General features: G+C 38.2%; 1 protein-coding gene across 1 annotated transcript in view; it reads left to right on the top strand.

Moving 5' to 3' along the window:
* Window positions 1–22,335, top strand: part of UGGT1 (UDP-glucose glycoprotein glucosyltransferase 1) — a 44,096-nt gene extending 21,761 nt beyond the window's left edge. Inside the window, exons 21-41 of the mRNA XM_009318912.1 lie at window positions 1,361–1,384; window positions 1,903–1,997; window positions 2,662–2,868; window positions 3,511–3,642; window positions 4,608–4,738; window positions 7,159–7,254; window positions 7,597–7,699; window positions 8,180–8,259; window positions 8,751–8,940; window positions 11,307–11,465; window positions 13,291–13,376; window positions 13,708–13,792; window positions 14,813–14,901; window positions 15,384–15,488; window positions 16,062–16,146; window positions 17,475–17,657; window positions 18,862–19,022; window positions 19,514–19,628; window positions 20,296–20,412; window positions 20,755–20,914; window positions 21,367–22,335. Of these exons, the coding sequence (XP_009317187.1) occupies window positions 1,361–1,384; window positions 1,903–1,997; window positions 2,662–2,868; window positions 3,511–3,642; window positions 4,608–4,738; window positions 7,159–7,254; window positions 7,597–7,699; window positions 8,180–8,259; window positions 8,751–8,940; window positions 11,307–11,465; window positions 13,291–13,376; window positions 13,708–13,792; window positions 14,813–14,901; window positions 15,384–15,488; window positions 16,062–16,146; window positions 17,475–17,657; window positions 18,862–19,022; window positions 19,514–19,628; window positions 20,296–20,412; window positions 20,755–20,914; window positions 21,367–21,392 (2,429 nt within the window). The 3' untranslated portion in view covers window positions 21,393–22,335. The remainder of the gene's footprint in view (window positions 1–1,360; window positions 1,385–1,902; window positions 1,998–2,661; window positions 2,869–3,510; window positions 3,643–4,607; window positions 4,739–7,158; window positions 7,255–7,596; window positions 7,700–8,179; window positions 8,260–8,750; window positions 8,941–11,306; window positions 11,466–13,290; window positions 13,377–13,707; window positions 13,793–14,812; window positions 14,902–15,383; window positions 15,489–16,061; window positions 16,147–17,474; window positions 17,658–18,861; window positions 19,023–19,513; window positions 19,629–20,295; window positions 20,413–20,754; window positions 20,915–21,366) is intronic.
* Window positions 22,336–22,822: the final 487 nt, after the last annotated feature.

The following is a 22,822-nucleotide window of genomic DNA, read 5'->3' as shown; positions in this document are numbered from 1 at the left end:
CCCAAATCTAATCTTATGTGTGTTTCAAAGTGTATATACAGTACTCAACACACGCATTGAGCCTTGTTCAGGCCTGTGGGTAATGGCGCAATCTAAGTGTTTAAAAAAAAAAAAAAAGACTTTTTTATAAGGCATGGCATCTACATGGAACAAGAATGTTCCCCTATTTAAACCCAGCCTTCAATGAATAATGAAGTCCCACCCAACCTGCTCTTGCTATATTGCAAATGACCACCAGAAACACAGCAGTGTAAGCTCTGCAGTGACACTGACTAGAAAAATACAAAAGGCGATCTAGCTCTCTGTCTCATAATTAAAAATTACTAAAAGTTACATGGATTCAGAGGAAAATTGTTATTGCCCATTATGTAAGACAACACCTAACGTGGTCTGTGCTGTTTTTATTGCTCCAGTGCATGTACTGCTTTTTCAATGACAGTATTGTTTTATTAGCTATACATAAAGTCTCCCGTTAGTGTTAAAACTCAGCTGTACTTCTCAATGTAAGAAATGCATGCACAGACATAATACAGAGCTTAATCAGGCCTTCCCTATATCCATTTCAGTTAGGAGTCATAAATAAGCTGCTATCATTTAAACCAATTCCTCTTGTTCCTGTCTGTCTTCTTTACTAGACTCTCACAAGTGTCCCCAGTACTATCTCCAGCCACTGCCACCTGCATGCATTGCCTTAAATGTTCCCATTGCTCCTTCTGTCTTATATTTGCCCTTGGTTCATTTTCAGTCTCTTTAGATCTGAACAAGTTTATTGTTTTCCCTTTGTCGAGTATTAATTAAACCTACACCTCTGCACGCTCATTTGAAAGTGTGCATTAATTTGTAATCCCACGGCTTGACAGTTTTGGGTCACTGCCCCTTCTGTCGCTTAAGATATTTAGTAACTGGTATCTGATTACAGTAATGCTGTAGCACATTTATTTTCTAAAATAATAGGGAAGATATACGTATTGCTGGCTCAGCAACAGTACTGAAATAGCACTGTCACGCTAGTTTTTAAAGAGAGAAGATAACAGAAACGGTTAACATGCAAGTCGTGATGGCATGGCAGTTTTTGCAAATGGTCTTCAGAATGATGCCTTCATGGTATGGTATGAAATTGGTAATATGTAGTATAATTAGTGCTGTAGCATGAAAATAAAGCATCAATCTATTTGAGGGGAAGAAAAGGTCAAAGCTTATTCTAATAAAATTATTACAAAGTTGTTGCTTGTTGGACTTGAACTTTAGTTATTCAGTTATGCCCAGTACAACGCTGCAGCTTCTTGATACACGTTGGGATTACTACCATATTATTAATGTCTCTCTCCTTTCCCCCCTTTCCTTTCTGCTTTTTGACCAGGAATGTCTTCCAAGGAGATCTATGGTAACTCATACTTTAGTATTTCATATGTTGTTGTTCTGGGAATTTTCTGGTTCCTCTGTAACATTGGCTTTAGAACCAGCAGGAAATGAAGAAAGCTGTTTAAATGCATGTTTGCTTCAGCACTTTTTTCTCTATACAAAACTGATTTTCTGAACTAACAGCTTCAGTATGAAGAAGCGGTATGTCTGTACCCTAGTTGGAATCTGTAAGTTATTTATAGGTTCTTTTATAATTTCTAAATCAAAAAGGTAGCAAAAAAAAAAATCTAGCTTAGAAACAGTGATGCATGCTATCCCATGTGGGTTTTATGAATGAGGTAAATGAAACCTAATATAATACCAATACTATTATTCTTGTCTTGCCAGACTTCATAGCTTAGCTTCATCTGTATCTTCCTTATGTAATTTTACTTTTTTGAAACCTTTGCATGTGCATCATATTTCTCCTCCAAATGAGGAAAAACTGAAGCTTTCCTTCCCTTCACCCTCAAATTTCTCCCACTCTTTTTTTAATTGCAGATGATTCCTTTGTTAGACCTGTTACTTTTTGGATTGTTGGTGATTTTGATAAACCTTCAGGGAGGCAATTGTTGTATGATGCCATTAAACATCAGGTAGGTAATGTTTTCATTTGAACAGGTTAGCAGTGCTGATAAAGCAGTAGGTAGAGGCTTGAAAAACATGAGTTGTACTTCTTCCTGTTGTATGACCTGGGGAGATCGGTTCTCCCTGCAGGGTCTTTAATTTCCAGCCTCATCTTATTTGCAGGAGCTGGAACATTGCTGACCTTCTTGTACTAGGACAGAATCCCCTCTTAGCACTACGCTAATACAATAAAGAAAAGATGTTCTTTTCAGCCCATGGTTCTAAATTGAAGATGTCTGTGTTTCAGTTTGGAGATGAACATGAGCATTGCTCTCTGCTCTGTCTCATTTGTTCCAGGAAGATAACTGAATCATAAAAATAGATGGCTTACTCCTAAATCGTTGTTTTGCCAGACCTCTGAGCAGTGGCCATGGTCCTTTATCTCTTACGTAGCACAGTATTACCTAGAAGATTCCTGTCACAATGGTGCCTATACATAAACTAAATACTTGATGTTAAATGAGTTCATTCATCCTTTTAACCTTGTGCTGTTATTTACCTAATTTGGAATCTGGTTTTCTGGTAAGAAATATAAAGCTTTTGCTATAGAGTTTATTGTAATAGACTACTTCTTCTCATTTAAAACACACCTGAAATCTAAAACTTTCCTTATGCATGTTTCATTGAACACAGAAATCCAGCAATAATGTTCGAATTAGCATGATTAATAATCCTAGTGAAGATCCAAATAGCCAGAATACACTTGTCGCTAAAGCCATATGGGCAGCTCTACAGACACAAACATCAAATAATGCCAAGAACTTCATCACCAAAATGGCAAAAGAAGAAATTGCCAAGGCATTAGAGGCAGGAGCCGACATCTTAGAATTTGCTGTTGGGGTAAGCATGTTTGTTGGTATTTAAAAAGGTAGGATACTTCGCTTGTTCTTCTAATGAATTTTTTAGTGTAGTATGTTCGTATGCAAAAGATGCAGTAACAACGGAGAGTAACACTCTTGGTTTTTGTGTTGGTTTTGTTTTTTGCTCTGAAAGGTAAACTTACCTAAATATAACAGTGCATCTAAAAATAAAGTAAATGCTCATACACATCAAAGCTACATAACTTTGAAAAGTCAAAAGGAATGGAGATTCAGGGATCTATTTAAGTGAGTCAGTTCTTTCTTGGGGGGTTAAGAGAGAACTATAATCTCTTTAAAAAGCTGAGGAAAAAAAATTACCATTACATTTCTCAAAGTAGGTTTAAAAAAAAGGCAAGAATCACTTAAGAATAGAAGAATGGAACAACTGGTCTAAGTAACAACAATTACCTAGGGCTGTGGCCCTTCACATCGTAAGTTGTGATAATGTTTGAAGGTGACAGGCAAGAACTAGGCTTAAGACCACAAAGAAAAGGGAACTGGGGATAAATTTTAGCAAGATATGAAGATGTTCTTGAATGGAAGCAGAAAAGGTGCATTTAAAAAAAGTGTGCAGAGGTGTACTTTTCTTCCCATTTCAATGTCAAGTATTCTTTTCTTTCAGGGTATGGATATCCATATTTTCAAAGAAGCCTTTGAATCTCCCAAGGTGGATTTTATTCTGTCCCATGCTATATATTGCAGAGACGTTTTAAAGCTGAAGAAGGGGCAGAGGGCTGTGATCAGCAATGGAAGGGTGAGATCAATGAGCTGACAGTAAAGAGGGATTCCACACGTGGGAAGGAAGCAGACCTCGAGCAACAGAGTCTAGGGATCAGACACAGATTCTCAGCCTTCTTTAGGTCTCAGCAGTCTTTAGGACTGCTTCCAGTTCGATTTATTCAGACCTGCAGTGACCTTTTCTTTGTACTGTGTGCAGTTAGTGGTTGGTGTTTTGTACAAATTCAGATCTCTCAGTAACAGAGTTGCTTTCATGTTGGCAGTGAATTGAGTCCAGGGGCAGAAAGGGATGATAAATTTCAATGCTTGTGCTGCTTCAGTTCATTGGGCAAAATGCTGCTGTATCTGGCCCTGATCAAGGTGCCTTGGTCTCTTCCACCAGCTCTTTTTACAATAGCCGCTTAGATTAGGCAAATTATGTTACAATAGTATTTCACTGCAAATAATGAAACCCAGCTGCATACAGCATTCCGTTTTCTTCTGTCATCTGCTTGCTAGTTAGAAAAAAAAAAAAAGGCAAGTTCCAGTGGCTACTGTATACTTTAATGGGTTAAAAATTTCAAGCGATGAGTTGTGGTATTCTATTTCTCTCATTAGCAAAATAGCAGGAATTGTCTAGGTAGCTTTTAGGCTTCTGAACGCTAGAGGAGTGAGATTTGCTGGAGATTTGTTGGACTACTGGAATTGGTCTGGTATTCTATTGCCCCTTCAAGATGTAGCATTGCATGTGTAATTTAATATGCCTGATTTTTGCAAACCAAGCACTCAGTGAAAATTTTAAGCATTTATTTTATGCCTTAGTCTGGGACTCTTGGCTCTAAATAGCTAGAATTCTCTCTTAAACTCTGCTGCCATTGGCATTAATATCAGCCTAAACAATTGATACCCACTGAGACTGGGCTGGAGTATTTATTTAATACATCTTTGAATTTTGCTTCAGCTTAGCCTTACCTAATAACGCTGATCCCACTTTCTTTGTAGATTATTGGACCGTTAGAGGATGGCGAGATGTTCAACCAGGATGATTTCCATCTCCTTGAGAACATCATACTAAAGACATCAGGACAGAAAATCAAATCTCAGATTCAGCAGCTGGGATTTGAAGAAGATCTGTAAGTAAACGTGAAGAGGCTTACAAAAAAGTGGTGGTACTCTTGATAACGTGACTTTCTGCAGCCTCGAGAAAGCTTTATCAAGTACGCTCTGAATAGGTGCTATAAACAAACATGCATGTGTTCAGATGGTCAAGGCTCGGCTGTTCAGAGGGTCAAGTGAGAAAGGAAAAAGATGTAAAATATCTTTATTGGGTTTGAAGTGCTTTAGTGACTTTTTTGTAGTTCACGATCTCCTGGAGATATGGAGCTTTAACTCTATCTCCCAGATTCAGGAGGCAGTTCTGAGGGTACTGGCAACTCCTACTATGGTACTGTGCTCAGGGTTCATTGTTCTTGATTTGTGATCTATATCTAGTAGCAACCTGCCATGGCTGGTCCATTACCTCGTAACGGAAGTTGGAGGAGTTGTGTTGGCTGGAGCCTCACTGACAAGCAGCAAGAAACTGGGAAAGTGTCCAAGTCTGTAGGAATTTACTATAGAACTGTTCAAGTGAACATGAAACTAAATATATTGGTACTCACTGAGATCACAGTCCCTGGATCACAGCAGCATGGGCAGCAACAGCCTGCTGTGTTATTGGAAGTGGTTTCTTGGATTGGGGGGGTCAGGGAGCAGTACAGGTGGAGTGAAAAAATAAAGAATGAGGGTGGTGATGCATTCTACAGGGGGTGGCTAAATTCATTGCTGTGTTGAGCTAGATGAAGTTTCATTCAAGGTTTAGTTGACTGGTTGGTGACAGCTTTACCAACAGAGAAGATGTCTGTATGCAGAGAAGAGTTGTTTGCTGCTTGGGATGTGTTACGAAGTGGTATAAATTGCTGCACATCATTACATTTATTCTTGAAAATGCTTCCTGCACCGGATTACCTTTCTGCTCCTCTAAATGGAAGAGAAGCCTAACTTTTCATTAATATTAAGGCCTTCAGATTTCTTGTGGGTTTTTCCCCCAGCTGAATCTTAACTGACAGGCTGTTTTAAACCATTTACCTCCAATATATCAGGGTTTCATAACTCACATGTAGGATTACTACAGTATTGATTTAAAAGCAGAAAGAAGGGAAGAAAATAAGACACTGGAGTATGCTTTCTGAATCTGTTTGCAGTTCAGCTAAGTGCTGCTTGGCCTATCAATATAAAAATTATTTTAGTAATATATTTCACTGTCAGTACTACGGAATCATGTAAACTGCTTTTAACTTTTTAAAGAGAAACAATAGGAAAAAATGTAGAGATGAGAAAATGAAAATCATAGTTCTAGATAATTATTGCAAAAAGCACAGAGGTGAACTAATCAAAAGAAAGTAATCTTCAGGTTCAAAAGAACTGAAGTCCATAGGCATGTGTTTGTGTGTTGGAGCTCACAGCTAAGAAGATAGTCTCTCTCATATTTAGCATTACATTTTTCCATGATGCTGCTTGACTGTTACAGGCTGGTCAAGTAAGTTAAGCATGAGGTCTTTTGTGCAGAAATCTTGAGTAATTCTGAATCCTAGGAGGACAGGTTTTAACAGCATTCCAAACACTTTTGCATCCATTGCTGTGTTTGGAATCGAAAAAGAAATAAGGGTGATAGGGTGGAGGAAGAGGGCATAGTTTGAACAGAGGCTAGTTTTGGACAAAGCAGTGGGTTTTTTTGTTTCAATGCTGCCAAAGTTTTTTGAAATTATCCGCTGCATCGGAAAACACTGTAGAACTTGGCAGACTTCACCAGGCTTGTGTTTTTGGTATGAACAATTTAAACAGCTGTCACTATAAATCTGTGAGACTTACTTAATTCAGGAAAAGCTGACAGACCTTGAAGTTACAGTATTGCTTCTTGGCAAAGCTATGATGTACAAATCAATTTTCACGGATCTTTCAAGAGGTTTTACTTTTTCAAGGTTAAATATATTCCTAAAATACTAGACTGGAAATTTATGGGAATAATAAAATGGAAGAAGTTGTCAAAAGTAATCATCTTTCAATGATAGGACCCCTCTCTCAAAAATTGCTCCACATACAGGATTGCTTCCTAGTTCTTAGAGCTGCAGTGTAAAATGGGAAGACTGCTGTGAAACAAGGGTTTGATCTGAATTGCTTACAGGTCTAACAGAGGTTGGTGCAGTTCAGGAATGCAGTGCCTGTAGCATGGTTGACCCCTAAAATACCAGCTGTTCTGTATTTTTTTACAGAGTTAAACCCTTTGGTACCCTCAGTAATAAGGCTGCAACCTGTTTAAATTAACAGCAGATTAACCCTTAAATATGTTTAATTCTTCAGAGCTTGTGTAGAGAAGTAGTAGAAGTGTTAGTTTGTGTATCAGAATTCAGTCTGTCTTCTCTTTTGCTGCTAACTGGCAGAAATGTGATAAGTACACACATTTTCTGAGAATCTGTAAACCTTTTTTTTTTTTTTTTTTTTCCTTTTTATTTTTCAGTGCAAGTGACTTGGTAATGAAAGTGGATGCTCTTCTTTCTGCTCAACCAAAAGGAGAGGCAAGGATTGAATATCATTTTTTTGAAGAACGATACAGGTATACGATTGCTGGCATTGGCTGAGCAATATGCTTTTCCTTGTCTTTTAATGTTCCTATGGTTTTAAGTTGCATTTAACTTTAAAAAAAAAAAAAATTAAAAAATAATCCAAGTAGCAATAGGGAAGTCCCCAACAGTTTTCAGGGCACAGTGAGATTCCAGAAATTAATTTTGTCTACCTATCTCTACACACGTATATGTATATATGTAATTTTTTTTCTCAATCTAGTTTCAGAAGGCGCATAGCATTTAGGAAGTAATTTGACTTCAGAATGGGATAGTGTTTTTCCTATGTTTATCCATATGTTTGATACTTTAAAATTGTTTTTTCTTCTGTTTAGTGCAGTTAAACTGAGACCAAAAGAGGGGGAGACATACTTTGATGTTGTGGCTATTGTTGATCCTGTGACCAGGGATGCTCAAAGACTTGCTCCGTTACTTTTGGTATGTATACAATGTTGTAAGGCATTTTATGGCAATTTCAAAAAGTTGACTCAGTTCTGTAATTTTGGAATGTTTGTCTTCCTCCTTGACCGGGTGGTGACCAATGGCCTTCTAATAGTGCATCTGAGTTGCACAATACATTTATTAGTGGAAAAACTAAATGCACTATACTACATACTGACAAGATCATGCTTAGGTATTGTCTAGATAGCTTTTAGTTTCACCATGTTAATGGTTTAGTTTGCAATTACTCTGTTCTTGAGGGAGAAAGTCCCTGCATCCCAACAAGAATGCCTGCAATGTGAGGGAGCAGGTAACTGTTCTTAGAACCACCAATTAAAAGGTGGGTGTGGTAAAGCAAATAATGAGAAAGGAGGACTGTGAATGAGCAGGTAAGCCTTCTTGAGGTCTTGTCTATAAAAACAGTGGTCAGCTTTCCTAGTTAGCATTTTAAGGGATGTCTTTTTCTCATTACTTTAGGTTTTGAACCAACTGATAAATATGAACCTAAGAGTGTTTATGAACTGCCAGTCCAAACTTTCTGACATGCCACTGAAAAGGTAAGCAATACCATGCCAGGTTAAAAAGAGAGAGAGAGAAAGAAAAACCTGTTGGAATGTGCAAGCACAGGAACATGGTCAAATGTCCTATAGGAAGTCTCAATAACTGATTTGAGCTCGTTTATATTATAGCACGATTTCCCACAGAGAATCTGGGAATTTGTGGATAGCATGAGGTAATTCTGCTGGTTTACAAGTTGGGTGCATTTTCATTTATATAAGTTAAATAACTTACTAATCTTAATGGTTGAGTCTTGCACATTCTGGCTGGTCCTTCAAGATGAAAATTCTGACCTGTTCTAAGGTCAGCACAACCTGTGTTGCTTTGGACAAAGCCTCCTGTATGCAAGAGGTAATAAAAATTTTGTATCGGGCTTCTTGGAGACACTGGAGGTCTGGGAAAGCCAATGCTGTCAGCAAGTTCAAGAAGAGTGAAATATTTGCAAAGTTTGGCAGAAACGTGTTCTAACATTTTCTTTTTGAAATTCCAGCTTTTATCGCTATGTTTTGGAGCCAGAGATTTCTTTCACAGCAGATAACAACTTTGCTCCAGGACCAATTGCCAAGTTTTTGGATATGCCCCAGTCTCCACTGTTCACTTTGAACCTAAATACTCCTGAGAGCTGGATGGTGGAATCTGTCAGAACCCCATATGACCTTGATAATATTTACTTAGAGGAGGTAAGAGAAATCAACGTGTTCCTATTACTGCATTTAAATGGTGTTGTTTTTCCAGGGCTTATTTTTGTAATGGGAAAGAACTCTAGAATTTTAAAATGCCAATAAACATAGAACTGTGAATATTAACACCTTTTTATGTTTGCAGACCCCTAAACATTTTCTAGGATGGGTGCAGGTAAACTTAAGCTCACTGACAGTAAGATTGCTGTTCTCAATTACTCATGGATGCCTGAACCACAGGTTGAAAAATACGGTGGGCTTGAAGCAGATCCTACACTCCTGCTTTGAGTGTGTACATATAAGATTTCAGAGTGTCCTGAGCTAAAAACAAAGAAACTCTTTTCTGGTCATTAAATAACTTTTTCAATTTATTTCTTCCAGATTAGAGCTCCCTACAGCTAATGTCACAACTAAAAATAAGATTGTTATTTTTTAAACTCTGTTTAGAAATTTTGAAGTAAGATCTGAGTCCTGTTCCAGTAAGTAAATTCTACTTACTTTCCCTTGCTCTGAGAAGCCACCAAGCCAGTTTTAGCTACCTGTTCATTTTCACAGCTTTTGTTACCAGCAAACACTCCTGTGGCTAATTATTAACCTCTTGCTGCTACCAGTTAACTTTAATAGTTTTCAGAAGATCTAGAAATAGTGGGCTAGTAAGTGGTTACAAAAAGCATTACACTAACACGTTACGATGGGCACTGAAACCACATATATTAAAAGTTAGAAAATCCATGTGGGATGCAAAGTAGAAAATACTGGACTTTGGAGTGCAATGTTAAATAATAGAAGTTAAATGAGGTGGTCAAATAGTCTTTTCCCTTGAAATAAGCCATTATGTAGTTGGCCTTGAAGAACTGCAGATATATATTAAAACTAGTAATTTTATATGTATAATCCAGCATATGCAAAAGATGCCAGACTGACAGCTCTGGAGGCTGAAGTCCTCTATTTATCTGGAGAATGGGTATGGGCTGGGCAGTGGCGGGACAAGCTTCCCCACCAATCTGCCTCAACCCTGACCTGGAGGAACCACCTCTAGAGGTAAGAGTGACGTTCAGGCTCCAAAACCAGCCAGCCCTGGGTCTTGTCTGCCAAGACAGGCCACAGCAGCCCCAGCTGTGTGGGTGACTCCTGCAGGACAGAAACCTGTCCGCTGCATGCGTAACAACATTGTCAAACCCTTTACAAGTAGGCCTCTTGAAAAGCAACTGTCTGTACAACCTTGTGGTCATTACAAATGTGGGTTACTTTCTCGCTGAATGTTGTATTATTAGCCTCCTCTCACTTTTGCATCTCTGATATTGTTTGGGAATATGATGCAGTATAGTGGTAGAGTCTGATATTGCTAATCCTGTACTAGTTATTCAGAAATCTAGGAAATGGGGTGTTTGCTGTTGTTGTGGGGGGGGTTTTGTTGTTTGTTTTTGTTTGGGGTTTTTTTGCTTTTCATCTCTTAACCTAAGTGCAAAGCCATAAATGAACCACCAAATGGCTGATACTACTACGCATTTCAAGCCTCCGATTCCCATGCGCCCCCCCTAGATTAACTGAAAGGCTGAGAGAGGGGGGGATTAAATGCTTCAGGCATTCGAAGTACCATCCTGAGCGTCCAAATAAATAGCAGCTTTACTTTTTGCAGGTGCACAATTTCCAATTCCTAATATGCAGTCTGTTGGTGCTATAGCAGTTAAGCTGTCATTTTGGATGCACAATGAGAGAAGATGCTTTGTGAGATTAGACTAATATTTTGCTTAGGTACTGTCCTCAGGCTACATCTGAATTTAGCCTGGTAGGGACCCAAGGTTTTTTGGGTTTGTGGGTTTTTTGTTTTTTTTTTTCTTTTCTTAGCACTTTGTTTGGTGTAGAAAAAAGGAATTGGTCTTTCTGACAGTACCCTAGCACACTGTAAGAGTAATGCAGAGCAAAACAAAATGTTTACTTTGGATGATAAATATTAGATGAGACCAGCTTTAAACAGGTTTGGAATCAAAGTTCTGGAGCCCATCATATACCTTTTATGAGATGCCAGACAGATCACTTACTTGACCACATTCTCCAATAAATGTTAAAAAATAAAAATAATTGTGAAATAGAGCAACAGTCCTTCCTTTTTCTTATCCTAGCATCTTACCAGTTGAGATTCCAGTCTTTTTGGTCAGGGACACTCTTAACAATATGTGTGTGAATTTCATCACTCGAAGGAGCTGAGCTCTTTGAGGCTTTCAAGGTATTCGTTTAATAAAGTTACTCTGGTAAAATAAAGTGTGTGTCATTTAATTACTACAGCTATTTTAGAGAGTAACTGAATCACTAAAAATTTGCATTTCAGAGCTAGTGCTGAATTCAGCAGTATCTTCTTCTTACAGGTGGATAATGTTGTAGCTGCAGAATATGAATTGGAATATCTGCTTCTGGAGGGACACTGCTATGATATCACTACTGGACAGCCACCTCGGGGACTCCAGTTTACACTGGGAACTTCAACCAGTCCTGTCATTGTTGATACCATTGTTATGGCCAACTTGGTAAGCATTCAGTTGAAACTGGCAACAAATTAAAGGTCCTACAGTCAGCACAACTACTTGCATAAACCATTGAGTATTTTCTAGTATGTGGGTTATGGATATGTGGTGTTACACCCCACAGTTGCTTGCAAATATATCAGGACCACATCATTCCTAACATTGATGTCTAAAACCTTGCAGTGTACTTATTTCTTACCTTTTTCAAGATCTACTCCTTTCCCTTCAGCTTGCTGAGGAGGGTCTTCTGGAATATCTTAAAACGATGTCGATATTCTTAAGCAACCTCTTTCCAGGGAAGGTCAGACAGTTCTGTTTTTTTTTCTGGACAGAGTACTCCTTAGACCATCCACTCTAGTACTGTAAGCCTAGGTGGACAGTTGTCTTGTTTTGGGACCCATTTCTTCAGGAGATCTATGGAACAAATGGAGAGAGTCAGCAGGAGTAATTGGCATTCTAGAAAACAAAGGAAGTGTGAAAGAATGGGAGTTGCTTAATTTAGTTGAGAAAAAGTGATGGAAATCCAAACATATGATTGTTCCCTGCAGCTGCCTTTATAAGGTAGCTGCATGAGGGATCAATCTGTTTTCAGTCTTCACACTGGGCAATGAGAGAGGTAATGGACTGAAATTATGGCAAGGGAAGTTAGCCACTGGAATATTTTCTTGATATGTAATGTTAGTGAAAAACTGGAATAAATTGCCTATTGTGGTTTTTGGATTCTTTAAATGTATTAAAGAAAAAGCAAGGAAAAAATGTTCACCGATGCTAAATATTTATTTTAAAATTCTTACACTAATTTTCTATTTCTCTGCACCTTTTCTTAGCTAAAGTATACACTATAATGATGTAATATTTCTTATTGTAGAAAAGATGACCCTTATTTTATGTGTGATCACATTGTGTGTGTGTGTATGTTGGGCAGTAAAGCTTAATGGCTTGGGAGGTGTCTTTTTTCTAATTAGTTAAACCAAAGTGTATGTACCACAGTATACAGTGCTGTATCTGGGAATCCTCTTCCTCAGCTTAGTGTCTATACTGTGAAGGGGTACGAAGAGACCAGGAACATGTCCTCTGCTGCCTTCCCCCTGTGCCCTCTCCCCCCCTCCACCCCCCCAAAGCAGACTGCTTCACATATGGAATTGCATGCATTTGGGGTCACCGTACAAAACTGGATGGGACACTGAAGCATCACTACAAATGTTTATATCTTCTATAGGTGTAATAATCTAAATCACAGAAGAAAATATTGAGATCTGGAACCTGAAACTTCAACAAGACTTGTACACAGTATTTGAATTTCACATTGTAATTTTTTTAAGTTCTGTAGAAGAGATATCTTGTACCATATAAACTATGTTACTATTTCCTGCTGTAGCTGAAGTGCCAGTCTGTAGAGCTTAAAAATTTATTTGAATTTTGTTTTGTAGGCAGACCTTTCATGGACTGCTGTGTAATTACCAACTAGTGTTTTGAAATTCACTCACTCACTTTCGCAAAAGACAAACTTTCGCAGAAAAAACTTTGGGATTGCACTGTTCCCATCAGGACACCCTGAAAACTTTCTGTCATCTAACAAATAATGCTAGACGTTTTCATACTCCTGTCTCTTATGGGAAAAAAAAACAACCAATGATTTTGAATGGAACTTCTGGGTTTTTTTTTCCTGTTCTCTGGGTTTTTTAAGGCCTTATGGTTATGTTAATCAGCTGGCTTACAAATAACTATTTTCAGATATAAAACAGTGGGTCAAAATACATTACTTAAGAACTTGGTTTTCTACATTTGCACCTTCTGGAAACTGACAAATATTCTTCTTGCTTTACAGGGTTACTTCCAGTTAAAAGCCAATCCTGGTGCATGGACTCTCAGACTCAGAAAGGGCAGATCTGAGGATATCTACAGAATCTACAGGTAGGACAGTATAAGAAATACTTTAATTTTTTTCTTGTGAAACTTTTGAAGTAGTTAGGCATTGTAATATGTGAATCTAACAGTTCCCTTGCCAAAGTGTAGTGAACACAAAATTACATTTTGTACTGAACATAAGTTATGTGAGATGAAATAAATTAACTCATTTAAAAAACCCAGTAAGTGTGTGTTCAAATACCTGTACTTGTTACTTCATTGCATGTCTCAAACCTGTTTTACAGTGATAAGGTTTAATACCATGTAGAAAAATGTGTAGAAATAAAGAACATATTTCTGCTATGTAGTAAAGGTCAGTATTTTACTGTATTTTCAGCCATGACGGCACAGACTCTCCACCTGAAGCTAGCGAAGTTATTGTTGTTCTGAATAACTTCAAGAGCAAAATTATTAAAGTGAAGGTGAGTTTAAAAATTAGAATTGCTCTTAAAAAAGACTGTTTGACCAATAGTGGGGAAGAAACTTTGATTAAAGCCTGATGATCCCTTTCTGCAAGCATACATTTGAGGCAGTCTGCACAAAGTTCACATCAGAGTATCTATAATGGAGAGAATTACCTGTAGACTTGGTTTTGTTTTTTTCACCCAGGCGAGAATGACATGTAACTGCTGTTCCTTTTGTATGCCCATGAGAAACAATTATGCTCACATTTTACTGACTCAGTTGTGCTTATGACTTAAGAAAAAAAACAGTCAGTTTTGTATGTCCTATATATGTCTAGTAATAAACATTCAGTGTATCCATTGAGTCAGTATTCTATCTGTTACAGGCAAATTTGACTCATCTGGTAATACATTTTCTATCAATCTGATACAGAGTAGGTGAGAGTACATTAAAAAAAGGGGTAAATTAGTAATCTACTGTCTTTTAGGGTTGCCTATCAGATAATGACATAGCTGAAAAGTTTAAGGAGGACAACCGATAGATAAGTGACGGTTATAACGCATCTGGTTCACACTTCCTCACAGGATTAACTTGTGCTAGAGTTAATTCTGGGACATTTTCCTGATTTACTGCCTTGTCTATGTATTTGCTTTGGAGTCTCAGTGGCCAATAATACCTCTTAGAAACAGAAAGTGGTGTTGAGGTGTTGTGTTGGGTTTTGCGGGGGGAGGGGGGGGTTGGTTGGTTTGTTTGAGGGTTTTTCTTTACCAGTCTCCATCATCAAGGACGATCACTAAACACCTCTTAGCAAAGCATTTTAACCATCTAGACTAATATGCCTTTGGTGTCTGAGAACAGCTTTGGAATCTGTTCTGAAAATGTCTGTTCACTACTGACCTGTTTCTCCAGACAGCTTACCTATCAGCTCACTGGACATAATTCAAATGGATACAAACAGAGCCAGTGTCAAAATAACACTCCATAGCTGTCTGCCCAATATGTGGTTCCACTCACTAAAGCAGTGTTATGCTTTACAGGTTCAGAAAAAACTAGATATGATGAATGAAGATCTACTAAGTGATGGTACCAGTGAGAATGAATCTGGATTTTGGGAATCTCTCAAATGGTAAAACTAATTCAATAATAACCTGCAAGTCTCTTGAAACTGGAAAACTATTTCATGATACAGTTAGGTCTGTGATATTCCACAGCCATCTATTAAGACTGCTTGAATTTAGGTCCTGCTAACTCCTTAACTTTCATAGGACCCCTCTGTTTCTAGAGAACTGAGCTACTGCTTTGCACCTGCTTACCTTCCCTTACCCCTAGTGCTACTTGGGAGCCTGAAAACATTCCAGGAGCCGCATCTCAGCCAGCAATCTTTCAACTGAATAGATGTTCATATATAAGCTATTGGGTCTTCCATGTCTGTGTCTGCAGCACTCTGCCTCGTGGAGGATACCCTGACCAGTGTGGGGGGATGACACCAAAGCCCACAGTTGTACTCTATTAAACCAACACTGTAGCAATTTATAATCTGTTGCACTCTTTGCTATATAGCTGGACCTTACTATCTTGTCCTTTATATAAACACATTTGTCCTTTCAGGGGATTCACAGGAGGACAAAAGAATGAAGATGTGAAACAAGATAAAGACGATGTACTAAATATATTCTCTGTGGCTTCAGGACACCTATATGAACGATTCCTACGGTTAGTTCAGAATTTATAATCTGGGGATCTCAAATGGTAGAGGTGCCCTGCTTTCCACAAGGAAAAAGGTTAGAATTTGCAAGAACATTTAAAAAAAAAAAAAAAAAAAAGGCAACAGCTCAGAAATCCTCTAGATTTTGCATCTACTGTATTATAGGAACTTTTGTCTGTATAACATTCATATGTTCAAAATAGACTTAGTTTAATAGATGGCATGTTGCTGTCCTAGAATTTTCTCACTACAATATAACCAAATAAAAACGTAGTCATAGTTGCTTTGGAAAACAATCTGAACTTCTGTTCTCAAAGGACTGTGAAAGCCAACAGGTTGTATATTCTCTGACTAGTTGAAGTACATAGATATTTGGGGGTTTAGTAATTTTGTAGATAAAATTAAACAATTTGCAGTAGGCTGAAGCTACCTGCTTTTTCTTCATGCGTGAAGATCAGTTACCTGACACATAATTGCAGTTAGTCTAATAATGTAAAACAGCAATTTGTAATCTGTTACGCAGCTGATCTCTAGTGAGTGGCAGTTGTTCCTCTAAATGCTTTATTTTTTTCTTTTGATAGCATAATGATGTTGTCTGTGCTGAAACATACTAAGACTCCTTTAAAGTTTTGGTTTCTGAAGAACTACTTATCGCCTACATTCAAGGTTTGTTACTAATTAGAAATTTATTCTATCATGGGGAAAAGTTTGGGGGGGGGGAAAAAAGGTTGCAACTTGTGCATCATACTATTGTGTAAACATATGTACGATTACTGGTCTGTATACCTTCTATTTTGACAAAGCATCAAGTTGGTATAAGCTGGTGGTTCTGCCTAGAAAGCTTTGAGAAATAACAGACAGGTTGATAGTGGACTCATGCTGAAGGTAAATACTTAAGAGAACAGCACATACTAGGAAAATCATACTTGAAAGAATGTGAACTTTTGTTTTTGTGACTTGCATAATAAAGGTGTAGAATTTAAGATGAAATCCAGGGCTATAAACCTACATCTAATAGATAAGGGTTGAAAGATCATAGCAGAAAAACTACCAGGGAAGCAGTGCCTATGACTAGGTATGGAGAGAGCTTCATAAGAGGAAACGTTAAAACCATGTTTCAGACTGATTAGAGTACATGAGCAGTGCATGGTAGAGTGACACAGGCCTTAGATGAGTATACCTGGAAATACTTATCAATTATATGTGATACAACATAAAACAAACAGCAGGATTCAAAACAGAACCCAGAGGTAAACGGATGTCAAAATGCTCAGGAATTTGCAACTTTTAACATTTAATACTAGGAAGTAGCATTTCTTAGAGAATCTTGCCTGTTCAGCATGAACTCAAGGGGAAGTAATTGGCAGTGTCCCTGTTGCTGCAAACATGGGCTGTGCCTGTGACTCTGCTGTTGTCAGTCACCTCTTGGGGTGGTGCAACAATATGCTTCCCCCCTCCCTTCCTAATGGCTGTGTTGTACCAGCATCCCTTGGCTAAACATGTACTCTCCCAGTGTCAGAGGAAGCCTCACAGATGAAAATGTCAACTGATTTGACAGTGGGCCAAGTTGTTCTAGTAAAAAATGTCTCCCAATTCTTTTCTCTCACTTTATTATTCCCATTTACACCGCTTTGTACAGCCCTAAATAATAATTCTCCCATATGCGAAATTTTACAATTTGAGTAATGCATTCTTTTAAACTGATCTGTGGATCACTATAAAATGGCTCGTAAATAATTGTGTGGGGAAAAATGCCAAAATATTTATTTGTCTTATGATAGTTGGCTTTACAGTTTGTACTGATTGTTCAGTTTGGGGTTATGTCTTTGTTTGAACTAACAGCGAAACTGTAGTTATTCTTTGTGGTATTTCATTTTCTAATGTTCTGTGCTTTATTATAGGACTGAAGTCTCTCTCTTGTAATGCACTTTTCTTTTACCTGCAGAGGTACAAAGAACTGAGATAAGCTACGTTTTTCCCCCCTCCCTCTGCAGGAGTTCATCCCATACATGGCAGAGAAGTACAACTTCCAGTATGAACTTGTCCAGTATAAATGGCCACGCTGGCTTCATCAGCAAACAGAGAAACAGCGTATTATCTGGGGTTACAAGATCCTCTTTCTAGATGTGCTCTTCCCATTAGCTGTTGATAAGATCCTGTTTGTGGATGCTGATCAGGTAACACAGAGGTTGGAATTACTTGATCTTTTCCTTTTTTCTTTTCTCTAAGAATAGTATGTTCTTGAATACAATTTCTGTATTATTGGAAAGGTTGCAAGTCTGAGCCCTTCGCAGGCATGACTGAAGGTTGATTCTGTAGCTATAGCATGCTTCAGTGAGTGCTGTTTTTTCTGCCTGTTCCCACAAAGATTGGTTTTGTTGGCCTGTCTTTTACTTTGGTCTGGTTCCTCATTCACTCACTGTGATTCCAGCTAGTTTGCCAAATAGGTTCTTGTCTCACCCTTCCATTTTTCCAGTTCTGTCGGTTCTCCCAGCCTGTAGATCACTTACCACATACGGTGTTTTCCTAAGTCACCAAACACCCTTCCCCTTCCACCTCCCTGCTTTTAACTTGGCCAGATCTGAGTGGCTTTCAGAGGAGCGAGAAGGCAAATCCCTTGTGCATGAAGCCGTGTCCTGCTGCAAAGCAAACGGTGTCTATAAGGCTTTGTATGTGCTTACTGCCTGAATGGTTTGAAAGTACAGGATACATGTGCAGTGAGAACTGCCAAAAATACTCCTTCAAAACATATATGAAACTGAGAAGTACAGATTATCAACACTTAAGTATAAAATGCCTTAGGTGTTTTGGCATATGTACAGCATGATCCCATGTCAGTTAAAACCATTACAACTTATGCTGAAGTACCACCTCAGATAAATTTCCAGCTATGCTGTTCTCATTTTAGACAGTTTTTGCTCTGTTTATAAAAGAGATATTAATGCATTTTTTTCCCCACCAGAGTGGTATTTTTAGAGTAGTATTACTGCGACACCTGTGTCAAAAAGATATTTAAAAAGCCTTCATCCCTCAAGGGTTTGCAAACTTTCAAGAGGAAAGGACACAAAGGATCACAGTAGAGTTCATGTATAGTGAGAATTCTTGCTGCTTATTAAGCAACAATTTGGCACTTCAGCTGTCAAACCAACCCCTGTCAGATTATTTTAAGCTCTATTTTAGTTGTTCCAGCTCTAAGGGCAGGGGAGACAAGACCTTTTGTGCTGTTTTTCTGCTACATATACATAATGCAAAAGACTGCAGAGTATAACAGGTAATTCTTCCTTTAACTGTTTGCTCAGTTTGAATTAAATCCTGACCAGCATTTCAAAATAACTCATGGCAGGCTTCTACAAATAAAAATAAAATGTCCTTTCCTTTCAGATTGTGCGCACAGATCTAAAGGAATTAAGAGATTTCAATCTAGATGGTGCTCCTTATGGATATACTCCGTTCTGTGACAGTCGAAGAGAAATGGATGGCTACAGGTTCTGGAAATCGGGATACTGGGCAAGTCATTTAGCTGGAAGAAAATACCACATCAGGTATTGAAGAATTCATTTTTTTCAAAATAGAGGGGAAAGCTTTTGCTACTACTTAGAATTAGCAGAAAACTAGCTGAGGTATACGACGCTGCAGTGAACCACTTTTTGCTTACTGTTGCCTCTTTAAGGTTCCTATGGTCCATTTGAAGCACTAGGGACACTGAAGTTACTTTCAGTATGCTACAACTTTTACAGATGAAGAACTGAAGTGTTAAAAGAGCTGAAGTGTTAACTAACCAGACATCTTCATTTGTTAATAACAAATGTTGGAAGAAGGGACTGCATGACAGCAAAGCTAAGATAGATTTGTTGAAAAACTTTTTTCGTACGTGCCATGACCTTGTTAGAACTGCTTTCCTGCCTTGTATTAGATAATTTTATGTACTGCCACCAAGAGATTGTTTTAGCATATTATGTCTTGGGGTCTACTGGGGCTGCAGTAAGTCACCCATCAGTCAAATGTCATTACTAATTGCATCATCTCCATGTAGTGCTCTGTATGTTGTGGACCTGAAGAAATTCAGAAAGATAGCAGCTGGAGATCGACTCAGAGGACAATATCAGGGTCTTAGTCAGGATCCTAACAGTCTGTCCAACCTTGATCAGGTGTGTTTTTATTGTGTTTGGTTTGTTTTCTTTTACTGGGGTATGATGGCAGGTTGGGACCTCTCCTTTCCTGGCCAAACTTCAATCACAGCCAGATGCCAGTGGCAGTCCTGTTACGCCCTGCCTTCAAATGAGGCACGTATTGATAGCATCAAATATAACTGGTGGGTGGAAACAACACCTTCACCTTAAATGTCTTAAGACTATCAAATTTTCCAATATACTCCAAGACACATACATAACACAACTGGGTACTTTTTTCTTGAGCTATCCAGCTCTCAGTGCTTTACTGTGCACTGACTTAACATAGAAATAAGGCTTGTACTGTGGCGGATGGAAAAAATAACACAATGGTTTTAATCAATTAAGAATAGTCTTCCAAACTGGTCCAGTACAGGTTTGATACTGGATTCATATTACTGCTTTAATACTGTTTGCTAAATAATTAATTTTCAACAAAATAAGATTAAGAGTTGTAGTATGCAGGTTTTTTTCCAAAGGGCTTTGTTTGGAATGGAATGAAAAGTTGATTCATCACTTTTTATTTGCATTGGGAAAAACACTCTTTACAAAAGTTAAACTTCTCTATACTCTCTGGTTGGGGGGGGGTTGTTCCTCCCACCCTGCACCCTGTGAAACTGCTACTAACTCTTATTCTTCACAACAGGATTTGCCTAACAACATGATCCACCAGGTGCCAATTAAATCACTCCCACAGGAGTGGCTGTGGTGTGAAACATGGTGTGATGATTCCTCAAAGAAGAGAGCAAAAACCATTGATCTGGTAAGTGCAGTATGGCTCCCTCATTCTTATGTCACAATAAAATACAGTGACCAATTTTAGAGGCTCTTCCCTACCTCAGATCTAGGCACCTTATCCTGCATTGTTACTTACATGTTTTCAGCACTTCAGTTTTTTCCTTCAGCTTCTATATTTCTCTTACCTGGAGCAGTGGCATTATTATGAATTTGGAAAGAGACATTACACTGTACTCTAGCTAAAATACAGGCATGTGGTGCTCACCAACAACAGATTAATTCCACCAGGGGGAAGCATACCTCTATTCAGTAAATAAACTTTTTTTATGCATTAAGTGTCTGAACAGTTAATATGTTTTGTTTGCAGTGTAATAACCCAATGACCAAAGAGCCCAAGTTGCAAGCAGCGATGCGTATAGTTCCAGAATGGCAGGACTATGATCAAGAAATCAAACTGCTCCATAGTCTTTTCTGGAAAGAAAAAGAAACGGGAACACCAGCTAAGATGCCCGGACAGCACACACATGGTAATCTTTCTGACTATTTCCCTACTTCTGTGACTTTCTTCCTACCTGTTTGGACTGGGGTTAAGTTGCATACTCATTCACTGTAGGCTTGCACCATGCAAGGGCTTGCATGGAGGATGTGTTAAATAATCTGTATATTTTAATGGGACAGAAAGGCCTTGCTGAGTGAGGCTGGTGTAACTTAACCTGATTCTGAAACTTAGAGAACAGAGAGCTATATTGCACACTTGTTCCAGTTCTGTTAAAGACCCTCACTGTTCCTGCAATTTTATGAGCTCGGTCTTATCTTAACCCTTAATTAAAGTGCGACTATACACATTGGGTATGACTTGTTCTTCAGTCACTGGTAACCTTGCAAAGAACAAGTCTTTGGGGTTTATACACTAATTTTCAAACCAATCTGCCAATTGAGGCAGCTGGAAACAGAGTGCTCATTTTTCTCTCTTCTACAGATCCAGCAGCACACGTGGAATTATGATCCATGGAGAAAAATTCAAGTTAGACTGTTTCATAGACAATTTTTATATTGAAAGCTAGTTTTTTCCGGTATGTCTGCAAAACTGCTGAATAATTGAATGGGATGATGTATGCGTTTTTATTACTTGCCTTTGGGTTAGTTTCTGCATATGAAATATGATCTGGATTGCTGGAATTAGCATTACTGGTTTTTTGCACCTGTGGTGGAGATGAAAGAGCCCATGATGGAATTTAGCATTTCAGAAACAAAACTTCAAAATCCACTGGAAAAGCCACAGCCTGTTCCTTCAGCTGTTGCTACCTCCACCACTGATGAAGATCCTGTTAGCCTCAGATCTAACTTGAGAGCCTGGAAATCGCAGACCCATTCAGCCATTGGCTAGAACATTAAGTCCTAACCTCAACTGATGGAGATAATTTTTCCAGGTAACATTAAAAGGCTCAGAATTATGCCTTGAATTTGGGATACTGTTTTATCTGCAGGTTTTCAAACAGTCGGAAATGCTTCTCAGATTTGTTCAGTATGCCCTTAATTTTGTAACAAATCCAGCATTACTTAGATTTTCTATTTCCTGTCTTCATTTATTGCCCAACTTTTGAAGGTTTGGCTTAATGTAAAGCTACCACAATCTATTTAAATGTCCATCTAAATACGAATGCCTAAGCTTACAAAGTGAGCAGAACATTGAGTTTGACAGATCAGTTCATCCTAGCCCATCTGACTTGAATCAAAGTGCCCTCCTTCCTTCCTGCTCAAAGTTTAAATCAGTCTGCAAAACTGGTAGGGCCTTACTGTTGCTGTGGTTCACTGATTCATGAATGTTTTTTGTTAATGAAAAATCTGTGGAAGCTTCGAAGTTTTTCATCATGTAAATTTCATTAACTTTATTCTTCTTCAAACGGAGATGTTGTCACATCAATAAAAACTTTGGAGTTCTTAGGTCTTAAGCTTTAGTTCACACTCAGTCCTTTGATCATCCTTTTTGCTTGCACACGTTACAGTCCTAATTTGATTCTGGGGTTCCTGAAGATTTCACCTGCATTTGTTTTCATTCTGTGCACAGACAAGAAAACATTTTCCTGCAAGGATTAATTACCCTGGGCTAGTTTTATCATTCATATTCATGTCTTAATTTTTAAAGATGATATTGCCATAGTTCTGTTATGAACATACCAATTAAAAAAAAAAATCCTCAAACCTTGTTTCCCTCATTCTGTAGGATTATTGTCTGCTCCCTAGAACACTGAGAAGTTGAAGAGTTGAAATGTAAGAACTAAAGTAGTATTTCTAGTAGTAAAATATAGCTCCCTATGCACTGCTTCTTTAGAAAACCAATCTGGGATCATTTCTGCCTCCCATGTTTTTATACAGGTAAATGTTCTGTGCTGTAAGAGCTTCACACTAAAGATAATCCTGACTTAGAATATTTC

Source organism: Pygoscelis adeliae, unplaced genomic scaffold, assembly GCF_000699105.1.
Source record: "Pygoscelis adeliae isolate BGI_AS28 unplaced genomic scaffold, ASM69910v1 Scaffold30, whole genome shotgun sequence".
In the NCBI taxonomy this organism is placed as follows: Eukaryota; Metazoa; Chordata; class Aves; order Sphenisciformes; family Spheniscidae; genus Pygoscelis; species Pygoscelis adeliae.
This window is presented reverse-complemented; position numbering and strand designations above follow the sequence as displayed.